The sequence below is a fragment of the Octodon degus genome, unplaced genomic scaffold, assembly GCF_000260255.1.
Source record: "Octodon degus isolate 3935 unplaced genomic scaffold, OctDeg1.0 scaffold00109, whole genome shotgun sequence".
NCBI lineage: Eukaryota > Metazoa > Chordata > Mammalia > Rodentia > Octodontidae > Octodon > Octodon degus.
Genome location: NW_004524685.1, coordinates 2,928,422 through 2,945,588, shown reverse-complemented (window position 1 = coordinate 2,945,588; position 17,167 = coordinate 2,928,422). Strand labels below are relative to the sequence as shown.

At 34.8% G+C, this 17,167-nt stretch overlaps 1 protein-coding gene across 1 annotated transcript in view; it reads left to right on the top strand.

Moving 5' to 3' along the window:
* The window catches only part of LOC101577073 (calcium-activated chloride channel regulator 1), a 26,378-nt gene extending 9,610 nt beyond the window's left edge, over positions 1-16,768 (top strand). Inside the window, exons 6-14 of the mRNA XM_004639313.3 lie at positions 2,124-2,351; positions 3,104-3,343; positions 7,294-7,471; positions 9,587-9,687; positions 10,006-10,230; positions 10,968-11,238; positions 11,918-12,085; positions 12,605-12,835; positions 16,428-16,768. Of these exons, the coding sequence (XP_004639370.3) occupies positions 2,124-2,351; positions 3,104-3,343; positions 7,294-7,471; positions 9,587-9,687; positions 10,006-10,230; positions 10,968-11,238; positions 11,918-12,085; positions 12,605-12,835; positions 16,428-16,768 (1,983 nt within the window). The remainder of the gene's footprint in view (positions 1-2,123; positions 2,352-3,103; positions 3,344-7,293; positions 7,472-9,586; positions 9,688-10,005; positions 10,231-10,967; positions 11,239-11,917; positions 12,086-12,604; positions 12,836-16,427) is intronic.
* The last annotated feature ends 399 nt before the right edge of the window (positions 16,769-17,167 follow it).

Sequence of the window (17,167 nt, the reverse complement as noted above, 5' to 3'; positions counted from 1 at the left end):
TATCTTCTAGTATTAGAAACTTTAAAAAGTATGTTTCCATTTTCTGTTGACTTTAAAAAAAAACAGAGGTTTGTACCTATGTTGTTTATTTATTATTTCTTGCCTATATCTTGTAATATGAGAAACTACTTTGGCAGTAACAATACACAATGTACTAACCATTGTAACTCTCTTAAAATAAATAAATAAATAAATAAATAAATAAATAAATAAATGTTATGAGGATAGCAATTATCTCCAGCTAGAGATCAGAAAATAGGTTCTGAAGGAATAAGTTTTGAGCCGAAATTTGAACACAGAGAATGTAAATTTTCCAAAGCAGAAAAGGAAATACTATTCCATGAAAAAAAAAAAAATTTACAAAAGCAAAGAGTAGAATAAGGTAGAGATGCAATGAAGGATTGCACAAGATAAGTACTCCTTAAAATATTTGTTTTGTTTTGTTTTGTATTTTTTTTTTTAGTCAAGAGTCTACAAGGTGTTCAGGGTCTCACTACTAGATTGGACTCATAGTAATCCACCTATTTACAGCCTCCCAAAAGCTGGGATTACAGGTGCAAGCCACCACACCCAGTCTCAATTGCCATCTCAGCATACCCCAGGGGCCGGGCTGGCATGGTAGGCCTGGGGATCAAACCCCAGCCCTTGTGCCTGCTTGCAGGCACTTTAATCTGCTGAGCTACTTGGCTGGCCCTTTTAAAATATTTGAAGCACAGTCACTAAAAATTTTAATATTTACTGTAAGTAATTCTCAAGCAAATAGCAGTAAAGAATTTCAGAAGGGATATCTTTTCTTAATTTGTACAAAATTACCATTTGGGTTGGTAGAGACCCTGGTAAAAGTTTCTGGCATATTCCAGGAGCAGAAAGAAGTTCTGTGGCAGAATCAAAAGAGATGTGATGAGCAAGAGGCAGGAAAAGGGACTGAAATAAGAAACAGGGATCTAAAAAGCTAAGGTGTTCAGCTTTACCCTCCCAGCTTTGGACTGGTGATGTGATCAGTTTAATACTTTCAGGAAGGTAATTCTAGTTATTATGGAGAGTAGGATGGAGTCAGTGAGGCAGGAAGACCAGTTGAAAGGCCATGGCAACAGGCAGGCAAGATACCTGAACAAAGACAATGGCAGTGTTAGGGGAATGAGGACAAGGCTTGACAGACATTTCATAACAGCTAGGATTAATCACAAGTCACTGCTTTGATTACAAACTGTCTTTTTCTCCTACCCAAGTAGTTATATTTGAGACATGTACATCAGTGCCATATCAGAAATGGAACAAACTCTTAAAATACAGACAAACTTATTTAGTTCTTCTAAAGCTAAGATTTTATCTCAAATTTTGCATTGGAAGAGCATTAAAATAATAAAATGAAACTAAGAAAGTAATTCTTACACACTGAAGCTTACTGTAAAAGATTTCCTTTCTGAATTATACACCAATTTATAAGATTATTTTTTTAAGTTTGCAAAGTTTTCAAAACTTGGAGGATTTTCAGAGATTCTAGAGTAATAAAATATTTATTGGCAAAATTATAGGACCTAATTTAGCATTTTCCACTAATAAAGAAATAATTACGTTCCTTATTTTCTCCCCATACATTTAATACTTTGGGGGGAATGTTCTTTTACTTATGTAAAAATTCACCAGAATCAGTAGCAATACAGATTGTTAGACCACCCACCCTCAAGTTTTCCAATGAACTGTCAAAATGAGCAACATTAGTTGAAGAAGACTATTTTTTCTACTTACAATTAGGGAACAACTAGCTATTGCCATAGACATTGTCTCTTTTAACTTAAACTTAATCCACGATTTGAGTTCCCCAAAAGTCTAGAAGGGAAAATATGAAACCTACATTAGCAAATCCCAACCTGCCCCCATCCTCCACCAACATGAGCTACCTATACCTAAAAGAATCACCAAAACCTTTACCAGGATATGTTGACAGTTTTACCTTGCTTCTACCCCTTCAAGTATGAAAAATGGGTGCTACAGAGTTTGATTGTCAAGTAATTCTGGATCTCCAGAAGATAAAATCTGTGGGAACATATGGCAGCTAGCTACATATTTGGAAAGGAAGGTAATGCCTCAGTTATCACAATATTGTGTTCTGTTTTTTCCAGGTGGTTGAATTTTGCACAGCAAAAACACACAACAAAGAAGCCCCAAATCTACAAAACAAAATGTGCAATCGCAGAAGCACATGGGATGTAATCAGTGAATCCCCTGATTTTCAGAATTCAACTCCAATGACAGGAACAAATCTATCACTTCATCCTACATTTTCACTGCTCAGATCAAAACCACGAGTAGTCTGCTTAGTACTTGATAAATCTGGAAGCATGACTAATGTAAGATAGTTTTTGCTAACTCTCTTAAATTAAGTATTTAAATAGAAATATAACTTTATCTTAGATTTGGCTCTAGTGAGCTAACAATATATTTCTGTTGTAAATTTCAGCATAATAGTTTCAAATAACTACTAGACTATATTAAAATAAAAGTATCACATTAAAACTGTTACAGTTTTTATTCCTTAACTTTTAGTTCTAGCTAAAAACATGACCAAAGACATAACTAAGAATTATCCATGATTATGTCATTGAATATATCATCTCTCTCTTTTATTTCTGTTAATGTATTTGTTCTCTTCTTTAAAAAATGTGATTATATTTTATATGCTTTATAATCTGTTTTTTTACATAAGATATCTTAAATACTCCCCAAGTAAATTACAATTCCATGACCATAATTTTTAATTATTCTGTCACATGCACCTACCTTAGTTTAGACTAACAATCTCTGTGTGGGGTATTTTGGAGGTTTTCATTTTGTTACTATTAAAAACTACACTGCAATGAACACCTTTGCATGCATTTGTAATTACCACCCTAACAAATTACTAATTTACTGCTAAATAAAGAGTACAGAATTTTAAAGCTTTCACAATTTATAAGACTGATTTTTAATCTTTTAATTTTTAATTAAATGGAGTAAATTTTCAGATACAATCATTGATCTTCATGATCTATAACCCATGAATGACAACTTGTCTTTCAAGATTTGAAGTCTCAGGAAGTGTTCCTATGTATTTTTCTTACAGGAAGATGGTCTTGACGTGTCTCGCCTCACTCGAATGAATCAAGCAGCAGAAATGTACTTAATTCAGATTATTGAAAAGGGATCCATGGTTGGGATGGTCACATTTGAAAGTTATGCTACAATCCAAACTAACCTAATAAACTTAACTGATGACAGTGCTTATCTAAACATCACTGAAAAATTGCCTCCAGAGGCTGGTGGTGGAACTTCAATTTGTAGTGGACTCAAAACAGGATTCCAGGTAAAATAAAAACTTGAAATCTTAACATCACTTTTCATATACTATTGCTTTTAATTGTGCCCATTTATCTTTGAACAAGTATCATGAGTTCATGGGTTCCTCATTTCATAATATTCTGGCCTGATCAAGACACATCATTTTGGAGAAGAAAAACAATGGCCCATCCTACCTGTTGTTTAAAGAAAGCTTCTCTACATCTTTTGTTTCACTGGAGTCCTCTTGAGCTACTAAGCAACACTGGGAAGTGGATAAGTGAGGGGAGAAAGATCTAGTGGTCTTATGGTTGCGATATTGTGGAAGAGCTGCCCATTTCTCTAGCCTTCCCATAATCTCAATTTCTATGGGTACATAATAATCCCCTTAAGAGGACTGTTCAAGAGGGAAGTTAGTAACATTTTAATGTTATGGGTAAGTTCCAGTTCATCAATTTAAGTGGACATTTTATAATTATAGAGATGGAGACAAACCTATTTTTTTAACCCTTCTAAAAGGCCATTGAAGATTTCCACAAAACAGTATCAATCTTATGTAAGGTTACATACATATTATTTCATATATGTGTGTGTGAGTGTATGTGCATGTATGTGTGTGCAAAAGATAAGGAAGAACTAATATAAAGTCAACAGAAAATGGAAATAAACTTTGTAAAGTTTCTAATACTAGGAGAAAATATCTTACCATGTCTTATAAGTAGATTGTAAGTCAAAGAAACAGTATAAATCATAAAACAAAAATTAAAATTAAACCATATTCAGAAAATTAAATATTAATTAATTCAAAATTAAGTTAAATATTTCAAAATAATATTCAAAAATTAAAATGAAATTGTAAGTCCAAGTAAAAGGCCAGAATGTAGTGTATCATACATATGAATCTGTGATCAATTCAGAATATTCACAGAGTATTCGATTAGGTTAATATATACAAAAATATCAACTAACAAAAACTTTTCATGATAGTAAAAAATCACTAAGAATCAAACATAACAAAAATACTGGAATGGCAAATATATGACCAGCACTTTTAACAGTTTGGGGATAGGATATTGCACAAAGTTCTAGTATGTGGTAGATGTGGACAGCGTCCATGATGCTTACTGGCAGCCAGGTGTCACTTGTGGGACTGAGTGATATCCACCCTGTAGACCGGGACAGAATCATGACCCATAGGATACCTAAGTCCATTTATAGAGTATGTTGATGGAAATATTTTGCTGCTGTATACAAAAGAATAATTGAAAGGCTGCTGTTCTATACCTCTTTTTCTCCTGTGTTTAATTCATTACCCTATTTGGTGGGTTCTTTCCATTCTCATTCATAGAGTTGTCATTTTGATCCCTCTCTAGAATATCTTTTAGTAGTCTGGGTAGGGTTGGCTTTGTTGCCATGAAATTCTTTAGTTGTTCTTTGTTGTGGAAGTATTTCACTTCTCCATTACACTGGAAAGAAAATTTTTCAGGGTATGTCAGTCTGGGTTGGAATTTGCCTTCTTGCATGATTTGAAGTACTTTGCTCCATGCTCTTTTTGACTTGATCGTGTGTGAAGAGAAATCTGCTGTTATTCTGATGGGTTTTCCTTTAAATATGATGTTTCTTTTCTCTAGCAGCTTTTAGGATACTGTTCCTGTGCTGAATTTCTGAGATCTTGATTATTATGTCTGGGTGTGTTTTTAATTGGGTTGATGTTATCTGGAGTTCTATATGCTTCAGGTTACCTGAATGTCAGATTGTTTCCCCATATTTGGGAAGTTTTCTGCTATTACTTCTGCCCATATTCTTTTCATATCATTTGTATCGACTCCTTCTTTCTCATTGATACCTATTAGTCTTACATTGTTCATCTTGGCATTTACTTGCAGATGTTGAATTCTTTTTTCCTGCATCCTAGGTGTTTTTAAGAGGTTTTTGGGGTTTTTTTGGGGGGTGGGGTTGTTGTTGTTGTTGTTGTTGTTTTTGCAGAACCAGGGATTGAACTCAGGCCCTTGCGCTTGCCAGGGAATCATTTATTGTACTGAACCATCTCCCCAGCCCTTTAAGAGATCTTTTCTCACCTTTTTGCTAGCTGCAATGGTGTCTTCAAGGTCTGAAAGTCTATTTTCACTTTCATTCAAATGGTTTTGCCAGCTTGTGATTGAGGTTTTAATTTCCTGTATATCACTTTGAATCGCTTCATGCATTCTATTTCTTTCCTATAGTGCTCATTCAAGGATTCCATCATTTTTATATTCTCTTCTATTTTTTTAATCAGTGTCTTCTTTAGAAGTACTTAGTACTTCTTTCATTATAGTTATTTCTTTTTATACTTCAGAAATTATTTCTGATCTGATTTCCTCTATACCTTTCTGCAGTTATTTCTTTACTTCAGACACTATTATTTCAGAGATTTCAGGTGTGTGATTTCCAATTTCTTCTATGCTATTGTCTCCTGCATTTGTTCTGTGTGGGCTTGGAGCCTTGGAATGCATTTTGCTCCTTATGTCATTTTGTTTAGCACTGTCTTTTGACCTTTGGTGTAGAGCTTTGGTAGAGTTATTACCTTAGCACCAGGTCTGGATCTACCAAGTTCAAACTCGTCCAGGTGGGTGTGGCTTAGGTCTAGCTGCTGTCCTCCACTTCTTCCTGCTGCAGCCCTTGGAAGTGAACCCACGGTGCCACTCTGGCAAGATGTTCTGCTCCTGGGACAGCTGGGTGGGTCTTAACCTCTAGCCTCTCTGCAGGGAGTTCTGCAGCAGGGTTTCACACCAGTTTTGTCTAATGGAGGAAGTTCCACTCACACACTGGGCAGGGGTGCTGGCTGGAATGAGGGTCCAGAGAGCAGCGGGTGGTCCCGCTCACACGCAGGCCTGGAGTTGGAGTTGTGTGTGTATGTTTTGAAAAGGCTAAACACTATTTAACAAATGGAAGAGTTCTAATTTCATCTCTAGGTATCTAATGCAAATAGATGAGCTAGTATTCTTGGTGGAAAAAAAATTTTAATCTTTTTTATTATTTATTTATTTATTTATTTATTTGGTACAGATTATCACTACACAGGTCAGACTTGTAGTGATCCTCCTATCTCAGCCTCCGCAGAGCTGGGATTACAGGTGTGCACCAACAAGCCCAGTTCTGGTGGCTGGCTTGGTTTAGGGCAGCCACAGAATGCAGTACCAAGGATTGATCTTGCATCCTTGCCAGGCAGGTGCTTAGACCACCGAGCTATCTCCCCGGTCAGTGGAAAAAAAATTTAATTATAATAATTGATAAGTACATGAACTTTCTTCTTCATGGAAAGTGGAGTTTTTCAAGAAAATCCTAGAAGTTGCATTTAAAAAGCACATCATCATTTAACCTCACAAATTGTCCTTTGGGTATGACACTACAGGTGCCATTTGCTCTTCAGCCTTTCAGAATGGTGCAGATACCACTTGTTTCTACCCCAAAACTCTTCTATGATCATAATAGCAACTAATATTCACAGAGGACTCACTGTGTGCCAGATTGTTTTAAATGTCTATTCTTCCTCTCTGGGTACCAGGAATATATATATATTAAAACTACAGCTTTAGAAACCTATACATTACACTCATTCACATATGCCAACTCAGTCTGAAATGATAGTACAAAAAGTTTTCTTTGACTTACTATGTTACATAAGACTAAAGACTTCTCTATAGAGACCTGGGTTCGATCCCTGCCATACTGTGCCAGCCCTGCCCCCAGGGCATGCTAAGACAGTGATTGAGATTGGGTGTGGTGGCTCCTGGCTGTAATGTCAGCACTTGGGCGGCTGAAAACAGGGGAATCACTATGAGTCTGACCTACGTAGTGAGATCCTGTAGGCCCTATAGACCTGTACCAAATATATAAAAAAAAAAAGATTTCTCCAAAACTAAAAACCAAGTTTATTCTTAGTTTACATTTATTCAGAAATGGATTTCTGGAATTAATAACCTGGTTTTTTACTATTAGGTAATTACCATGAGTAACCAGAGTACATCTGGCTCCGAAATCATATTGCTAACAGATGGGGAAGATTCTGGGATAAGCTCATGCTTTGAGGAGGTCAAACAAAGTGGTGCAATTATCCACACCATTGCTCTGGGACCTTCTGCTGCCAAAGAACTGGAGACTCTGTCAGATATGACAGGTAAACCTTTGGAATAGAGTTTCTAGTCTCTCCCATTTCAAGTACTGTTTCTCCATAAACTATAAATCTGCTCAAATATTTCCCATTTAATATTGATATTTGTGCTTTGTCTTTCAAATTAGTTTACTTTTTCTCTAGACTTCTTCATGTAACAATTTCTAAAGTTATTCAAGCTTTTTCTGGGAAATACCAAATGGTGGATGACGCTGGTACAGCGGGAGGGGCCAGAGGTCCTGGGGGCCCAAGCATGGGAGGCCGAAGCGGCTTCCACAGAGGCTTTAGCAGTGGTCTTCAAGGTTGTAGGTGCGACAGAGGCCGGGGCTGGGGCCAGGGCCGAGGCCGCAGGACTTGCAGTGGTAAGGCCGAGGACAGAGAGTAGATTCCTGTCACCAAACTGGCCGTCTGGTCAAAGACATGAAGATCAAGTCCCTGGAGGAAATTTACCTTTTTTCCTTACCCATCAAGGAGTCCAAGATTTTTTCCTGGGCATATCCCTCAAGGATGAAATTCTGAAGATCATGCCTGTGCAGAAGCAAACTTGTGCTGGCCAGCGTACCAGGTTCAAGGCATTTGTCGCCATTGGGGACTACAATGGTCATGCTGGTCTGGGTGTAATGTGTTCCAAGGAAGTAGCCACTGCCATTCATGGGGCCATTATCCTGGCCAAGCTCTCCATTGTCTCCGTGAGGAGAGGCTATTGGGGAAACAAGATCAGCAAGCCCCACACTGTTCCTTGCAAGGTGATGGGCTGCTGAAGCTCTGGGTTGGTGTGTCTGATCCCTGCCCCCAGAGGCACTGGCATTGTCTCAGCCCCTGTGCTCAAGAAGCTGCTGCTGATGGCTGGTATTGATGACTGCTACTTTGGGCAACTTTGCTAAGGCAACCTTTGATGCCACCTCCTAGACCTACAGCTACCTGACCCCTGACCTCTGGAAAGAGACTGTGTTCACCAAGTCTCCCTATCAGGAATTCACCGACCATCTTGTGAAAACCCACACCAGAGTCTCTGTCTCGAGGACTCAAGCTTCAGCAGTAGCTACAACATGAAAGGTTTTTACACAAGAAAAATAAAATGAATTAAGTCTGGAAAAAAATGAAGTTATTCAATATTTTCTATCTTCATTCATTGTTCATCTCTTTGTTGATACCATTAAACAAAAAATTGTTTCCCTACGGTTACTCAACAAGTTCAAAGTTATTACTTAATTCTAAAACACCATTCAATCCTACAATGAAGGTTTGGACATCTCTGTTTTATAGATGAGGAAATGGAAACCTAAAGACTACAAATGTTTCCCCCAAGGCCATAGTTAGAATCCTGAATACCAATTCAAGCCTTTTTCCATCATCCCATGCTGTTCCCTACCTCTCAGCACGTTCTTAACAGTCTTCACAACTCCCTTGCTTGGGGTACTTCAATAGTCTTCCAAGTGACCTTTCTGCCATTTATTAGTTCAATAAATATGCACAGATTATCTTATTGGTGGCAGTTATTTTTCTTAATGCTTGCTGTCTACAATCTATTCTTTCCTAACTCCTCAGAACCAAATAAATTCCACTCCTTAACTCCTATGTTAACTATGTATTTTGTACAATTAATCAATTTTTGAAGGCAACGATATGCAATGTATTAATTATTGTAACTGTCCTACTAACCTTTTTTGAAACTGTCTCATTGCTATTTGTTTCTCAATAACATTAATTTTAAAAAAGCAAGTAATCAATTTTTACTTTATTCTAAATTTCCATTCTCTAATTGTCTTGGCATTTTTTTTACCTAATTAGAAAATAAGCTGCTGGTTCCTAAGAATTATCTTAAATTTCATCTGTACAACATTATGCAGGGCTTAGCTTTACTAATTAGCACACCCTTAACATTTGATGATTGATATAAATACAATAAAACTTGATTATTCTTTAAATATTTCTTCTTATTTATCCTACTTATTTTGAGCAATGTTTTAGTTACTATGAGATTAGCTGAGACACTGATAAACTGAAAGTTCATGAAATTCTGAGAAATTCATCTTTAAATTTAAAAACATGCTACATGGATTTTTAAGGAATATTAATTACTTCAAAAATATGCTTTTTCCACTTAAAACTCTATTTTAGGAGGGCATCGTCTTTATGCCTATAAAGACATAAATGGGCTCATTGAGGCTTTCAGCAGAATTTCATCTAGAAGTGGAAGCATTGCTCAGCAGCCTCTTCAGGTCAGTATTGTTAAAACAATTCCTTACTTTCTCATAGTTGTAATAAATTTCTATTGGCCAAATTATTAACCTTTCTTTCTATAATAAATATTCTGCCTAAAAATATTTCAGGTATGCAGAACAAAAATATCTTTACTCAGTTTCCCTTTCTATAACAATATGTATCCTTTCACTTTTTAAAATTATATGCACTATTTGGAAAATCCTTTAATTTTTAATTAAAATTTCAAATTTAAAATTACTCTGAATTAACTAAACTTTGAAATCCCATTACCTATAATAACAAGTGCATTTTATGTGTGTTTTTATTCATAATAGTTGGAAAGTAAAGCTTTGAACGTTACAAAGAATAAATGGGTAAATGGTACAGTGCCTGTGGATAGCGCAATTGGAAATGATACTTTCTTTGTTGTCACCTGGACAGCAAAAAAGCCAGAGATTATTCTTCAGGATCCAAAAGGAAAAATATATACGACCTCAGACTTCAAAGAAGATAGGCTAAACAGTCGATCTGCCCGTCTTCGAATACCAGGCATTGCAGAGGTAGATCTATTCTTTGATTTTCACTACATTTTATTAGTCATCTCCTACACTAAAAAATAAAAACAGTATCTTATACCTTGTTGATGTTAAAACAGCACGCAATTATCTTTCATAAAAACCAAATAAAGTAATAAAATCATACTATTTACTAGTTTGTAAAATCAAATATGGAAAAATGATGATTGTTCTGTTAACTTTCTAAATAATTTTATTTTTTTATTTATTTTTTTCAAAGTTTTATTGATAAACAGATAGCAATGAGACAGTTTCAAATCAAATCGGAAGTACAGTTTCAACAAATAATACACTGCATATATTCTTCTTATTGGTTAATTGCTGTACAAGAAGTGGACTTGTGATCCTATTTACAAACACCATTAGAACAAATCATTCTATTCATTAAGAGAATGCAACTATATATCTATCCTAACCACTTGGAATACACAAATACAAAATGGACATTCATCAGTATACCCCATTTTTTCTAAGTTCCGTTATTGAATATTATAGGTGTGTAAACTCAGCAAAATATTCTAAAAGAGTCAGTAGCCCATAATAGCATTGGGTCTTCTGTTTAACTGGCAATGTCAGAAATTATTGACCTGAGTCCCCCACAGCTCAACATAACAGCATGGCTTTATTTCCTATATTTCATCTAAATAATTTTATATTCCAAACTTCAGAGTAGGAAAATATTACAAAAGTTCTTACAGAGTGTTTTTTTTTTAAATTTTCAGACAGGCAGTTGGACTTACAGTCTTCATAATAAGAATATCTACTCTCAATTGCTAACAATGACAGTTACCACTCGTGCAAAAAGCCCCACCACACTCCCAGTAATTGCAACTGCTCACATGAGTCAAAATTCAGCACATTACCCTAGTCCAATGATTGTCTATGCACAAGTCAGTCAAGGGTTTTTGCCTGTTCTGGGAGTCAATGTAACAGCTACTATAGAAACTGGAGATGGAAATCAAGTAACACTGGACCTCTGGGACAACGGAGTAGGTAATAAGAATCTGCATCTGCTTCTATTGAAGTTTAAATCCTCCCACATAGAAGTGAGTATTTCTTACGTAGACCTATTAATCATATTTTAAAGTAAATTACATTTAATGGTAACATTTTTAAAGTTTTCACTTAGTTATCTTGACAAAGCACAGACCTAAGAACAATTGTCTTCTTCAAATATCATAAACTATTTTATGCTTTCCATGGAACTTTTTTTTTTTGTTGAGGTCTGTTTTGTTTGCACTATATAGATTGAATTTAGAGCCTTCACATTGAGCTGCTAACCTGGCCTTTTTAATATTTGTTTATTTTGAGACCGGGATATCACTAAATTGCTAAATTGCCCAAACTGGGCTTGAACTTTCAATCCTCCCGCCTCAACCTCCAGAAGGCTGGAATTACAGTCACATACTCCCCATATCTGGCTTCCAGGGAAGTTAAGAGTATAATTTGGCTCCATTTTCATTTGTGTTTGGTATTTTACATGTGCTTTCCTCTAGCTAGCTATGCTTTCTGCATTTTGATAATAATAACAACAGCTAGTATTAAATACCTACCATAAATTAGACTTTGAACTAAAATTGTATCATCCCAAGATTCATGTACTGCTATACTGCCTTCCAAATTGCTGACATCACCATTACTGGGTGACTAATTATTACATTTCAATATCTAGGTGCTGATACTGTCAAAAATGATGGCATTTACTCAAGATACTTTACAGATTATCAGGGAAATGGTAGATACAGCTTAAAAGTTCATGCCCAGGCAAGAGAAAACATGGCTAGACTAAGTTTAAGACAACAGAATGAAGCTCTGTATATACCTGGCTATGTTGAAAATGGTAAGTAGCATTGAAACAGAAATCATAACCTATTTAGACAAACTGCATGTGGCAAACATTGAAAATATATTGTACTACAGAGAATACAAGTATATTATCTATATTTTTCAAACTTGAATTTTTATTAGTGGACCTACCACAGTCTATGTTTCCATGTTTTGTTCACATACCCCTCAGTTCATTTCATTTCAATGAAATAAAAATTTGCTGAGCATCTCCTATGTTGTCAACACTGTGCCATATATAGGAGCAACAAGGTAAACAAGCCACAATTCCTGTCCTCAAAAAATTTATAGTCAAGTACTATAGAGAGAAAAGTTGAAAGAGAGTGAGAGTTTTAACATGGCATACTGTGTCCTGTCAATTTTAAAGTATTAAAATCCTTTTTTCAGTAAAAACTTCATTTTTTTAATGTTTGCTATTAGCACTATTCCTTTTACAGCTGCAAGATCACCTTACAAGACAAGGAATAAACATGGCAATATGAAAAGCTACAATATTAATTTGTCTGTTTGTTAGGCAAAATTATAATGAACGCACCCAGACCTGAAGTCAAAGAAGAAGCTCAAGTGGAAGGCTTCAGCAGACTGACCTCTGGAGGGTCATTCACTGTGACAGGAGTGCCTCCTACTGGTAACCACACTCCTGTGTTCCCACCCAGTACAATTGCAGACCTTGATGCTAAATTTAAAGGAGATCTTATTCAACTTTCATGGACTGCCCCTGGCAATGTCCTCGACAAAGGAAAAGGTAAGTTTGATATTAAGTTTTAAAATATACTACAAGAAGTCCCATTGGCTTTCTTTCACTAGAAATTTTCCATTTTCTCATTTTAAATAACATTTGTAAGTGTCTACAATACACCATTATGCATTTATTTTAAGATGTGAAAACCGAAGCAACAAGATATAATGAACAGGTACAAATTATTTCTATGTTTAGTAATTGAATTGTAACCTGACCTGAATTGTAACCAGAAAACTGAATTAATAACTTTCTGTTACATTCTTTTCTAACAAAGGAAAATTTTTTTCAAAATATTTCTGTACTTGCATAATTTTATTCATTCACTGATGTTTTGTTAATTTTTAAACACAATTAGATACCTAATAGTGTTCATAACTAATAATAGAAACAATATTATTCTCAAAAATTAGTTGGGTAGAGAAGACCTCCAATAAATAATTTCATAAAATGTAAGAGACAGGCTGCTGTATATATAGAGTAATATAGCAGCTCCTAGGTAGCCACAAACCTCTAGTTGAGAGTTAAGATCTTGGGGCATAACTGCAAAGCCTTCCTTGTTCAGTATCATTTATCTTGGTCATGAATAGTGATAACACTTAGCCAGATCAAGTAAAGATGTCCCACAGAGAGAAGTTCATATGCAGAGACTCTCACTAGGTTGAAAAATTTTGCCATGGAGTTAAAAGAAAGTTCAAGGTCAATGTATCTCATTGACCTTGAAATACATTGTTCTTAATAATAAATTTTAAAAACTTAAAACCACTGCCATCTTTAAATATAACTAAATTTAATCACTCTTTATTGAATATCTACCATATTCCAGTATTGCATAGACTGAGTATATTCTTATGCAATAAAGAAAATCTTGCCATTTCCCTTTAGGTAGGACAATAAAAGCAATAATAATAATTATTATTATATAATTATATATACATACATGGCAAGACTATTTTTTTCTCACAGGTTATATAAACCTGTTACTGTACATTTTTAAAACCAAGATACTTTTTAGTCTTCCATTCACCATAGAGCATTTTCAAAGTTGTATTTCTATCTTTATTATACACAGAAAAAAATCTTTCAGCAGCCTTGGAAACATAGAATAACCACAAGCAAACCTTTTGAACTTCAATGTAGGTGACTTATGGTGCTCATTTCTAAAAAACATTATTATTTTATGGTATGTTTTTAAAAACTATAGCAGAATCAAATAAAATGAAAACTACTAGCACTAACACAGAAAAAGACACAAATGAACCTACCTCACTAAACATTAGATCTAATTTCAATTCAGTAAAGTCCAACTCATCAATGCAAGATTGGGTTCATAATTAATATTCTTTATGCTGAGTATAGGAGTTAACAGAAGGTACGCTGCATTACTGAGAGACACTGAGAATGAGCTTCACCATATATAACCACAAATGCCTATCACGACATAATCACCCTTTTCTGTGACAAATAGGAGTAAGTAACAGTAGCTGAACTGTTACTTTAATGTATTACAAAAGTCCCAGGAGTAGCATTCTTTTAACAAAAAAATTAAATCTATATAATCCTGAATGAAGTACTTTAATTCCCTAAGATACAATTTTCATATCTGTAAAATATGCAAATTAGACCAGAAGACTTAGAATTACTGAAACAAGAATATATAATCCCAACATTTTATGATTCTCTAACTTCATAATTCTGTGTATCAACTGTATTGTTCACCAACAAGCAATTAAAGAGATAAAGTACATGCCCAACAGAGGTTCAAAAGTACTATAAAAAACATTGTCTCTACCCTCACATCATAGGATGACATCAAAATAGAAAAATGACTGTACTTCCGATTTGATTTGAAACTGTCTCATTGCCATCTGTTTATCAATAAAATTTTGAAAAAAAATAGAAAAATGAATTTCTACAAAGCAATCGGAAAATCTACATGCCATGCAATAGATGCTCATGGGAGAGAGCCATCAGGGTGATCAGGACAAAATTCTAAAGTCTTGATCAAGACTTCATGAGAAATGGGGCCTTCACTAGGCCTGGCACAATACATAAAATATGCATAGGTATCACATTACAAGAACCAAAAAATATGATAAGGCCAAGAAAGCAAAACTTCACAATGGAATATTGAAATTAAAGTGAGAGATTGATGTATGTAATTATCTATGTACATGGGGCAGGGGGTTTGAGTGAAGAATAGTAGGACAGGTTGATGATGTATATACATAGAGAAACAAAATATGAAGCAGAGGGCTGGCCAAATAGCTTAGTGGATTAAAGCACCTGCAAGCAGGCACGGCGAAGGGGGGAGGGGTCCATCCCCAGGCCGGCCATGCCGGGCTCCACCCCCAAGGCACGCTGAGATGGTGATTGAGACTGGGCGTGGTGGCACACGCCTATAATCCCAGCTCTTGGGAGGCTGTAAACAGGAGGATCATCACTAGTCCGATCTAGTAGAGAGACCCTGAACACCCTGTTGGCCCTTCCTTAAAAATACAAAAATAAATAAATAAGAAGCAGAACCCCTGAATTTAAAAAAAATTGCTAAATTGAAGTTACTTACCACATACAAAATACCTTGAAATTTCATGAAAACATAAAAAAGTCTTCACATCAGAAAAAGCACATTAAAGTTTTTAATTTCACATTTTAGAATGTAAGAAGACATTTTTATATCAGTGAATTTCAATTTCAAAATTCAAAAAGTCAATTTCAAAAATTTCAAATTTCAAAAAGTAATACAAAATGAAATGTGGACCCATGATTTTCATTAATAAAATAACAGATGCAATAACTAAAATGTCATTCATTAATTGCTTACTAACTTGTGAAAAATAATTTTAATACATTATCCTATATAGTGCTCTTCACAAGAGTAGGCATTTGATAAATATTTGGCAAAGAAACTGAATGACTATTTTATAGGTTAAAAAAAAGATGGAAGGGCTGGGAATATAGCTCAGTGGCTTAAGGCACCTGCCTGACAAGTTCAAGGTCCTGAGTTTGATCCCCAATACGGCAAAGGCAAAGATCTTCCTAAAAAAAAAAGAAAAAGATAGAAATAAGTTAAATTTCTGTTGCACAGATAAATAGTATAATTAGCATGTTAATCAGGGTCTGCCTAGCTCTTGAGCACATATTTAATTAGTACATAGTACAGCCTCTGCCTTCTACTGCTTTTTGTCCTTATTTCTTCACCTCTCTTACTTGCCTTCCTGTTATTCCCTTTCAATTTAATAAGAAACAACATAGAGGTGTTGTATAAGGGCCATTATTGTCTTAGAACATTTTTGTATTCCTTGCTCTAAATTGAAATGTGGATTCAGCTCTTTATAGTTGTCTTTTTTAATAAAGAAATCTAGCTAAAACAAGTACTATAGAATATTGAATTAAATTTTTCTGTGATTATATAACTACAGAAAAAGCTGTTTTCTGTCTGTTCTTAAAGAAAATGGGGTAATGAAACAAAAATTATAGTTTGGATTTCCATAAGTAAATTCCAGTGTGCATTTCTGATTGGCCTTCTACATGAGACAATGTGGTGGCAATAAGGTATCTCAATGCTTTTAACGTAGCTCAACTATTTGTTTTCCAGCTGATAGTTACGTTATAAGAATAAGTACATGTTCCACGGAGCTTGAAAAAGACTTTCACAACGCCGCTTTAGTGAGTACCTCTAGTTTGATACCTAAGGAGGCTGGCTCGACAGAACACTTTGAATTTATACCAGAATCTTTTATGATAGAAAATGGCACCCAGGTCTATATTGCAATTCAAACTACCAATGAAGCCAATCTCACCTCAGAGGTTTCTAACATTGCACAGGCAACCAAGTTTATTCTTCCACAACAATCCAGTGCCCTTGCTCTATGTACCCATGTATCTGCTTTCAGTTTGACAGTTTTTGGATTTGCTGTGAGTTTGTCCCTATTTTAAATGAAAAAATGTATTAGAACTAAAATTCTAAATTTTAAAACTTAATAAACATGTATTTGATATTAATTTACAATACTCATTATCCACTGAAAAAATTATTTGTAATATCAAAGTGATTTGTTCAGTATTTCAGTTAATAAAATTGAGTTGCTAAATGTAAATCAAAATGAATTTTTCCTGTGTTTGAAGAATGCATTCATTAGTTTTTAACAAAATATATAAATTTATATTTGTGAGCTTCTGAATAAATATTTTCAGAGTATTCTATAAGCTTATTTGATGTAGTTAAATCATAATTTATATAAGCCTTTTCAAAATAAATGTACACACAACAAATAATTTTATAATAAAATGTACTTTATGCTGATGAATAAATGTTTCATATTTATATAAACTATA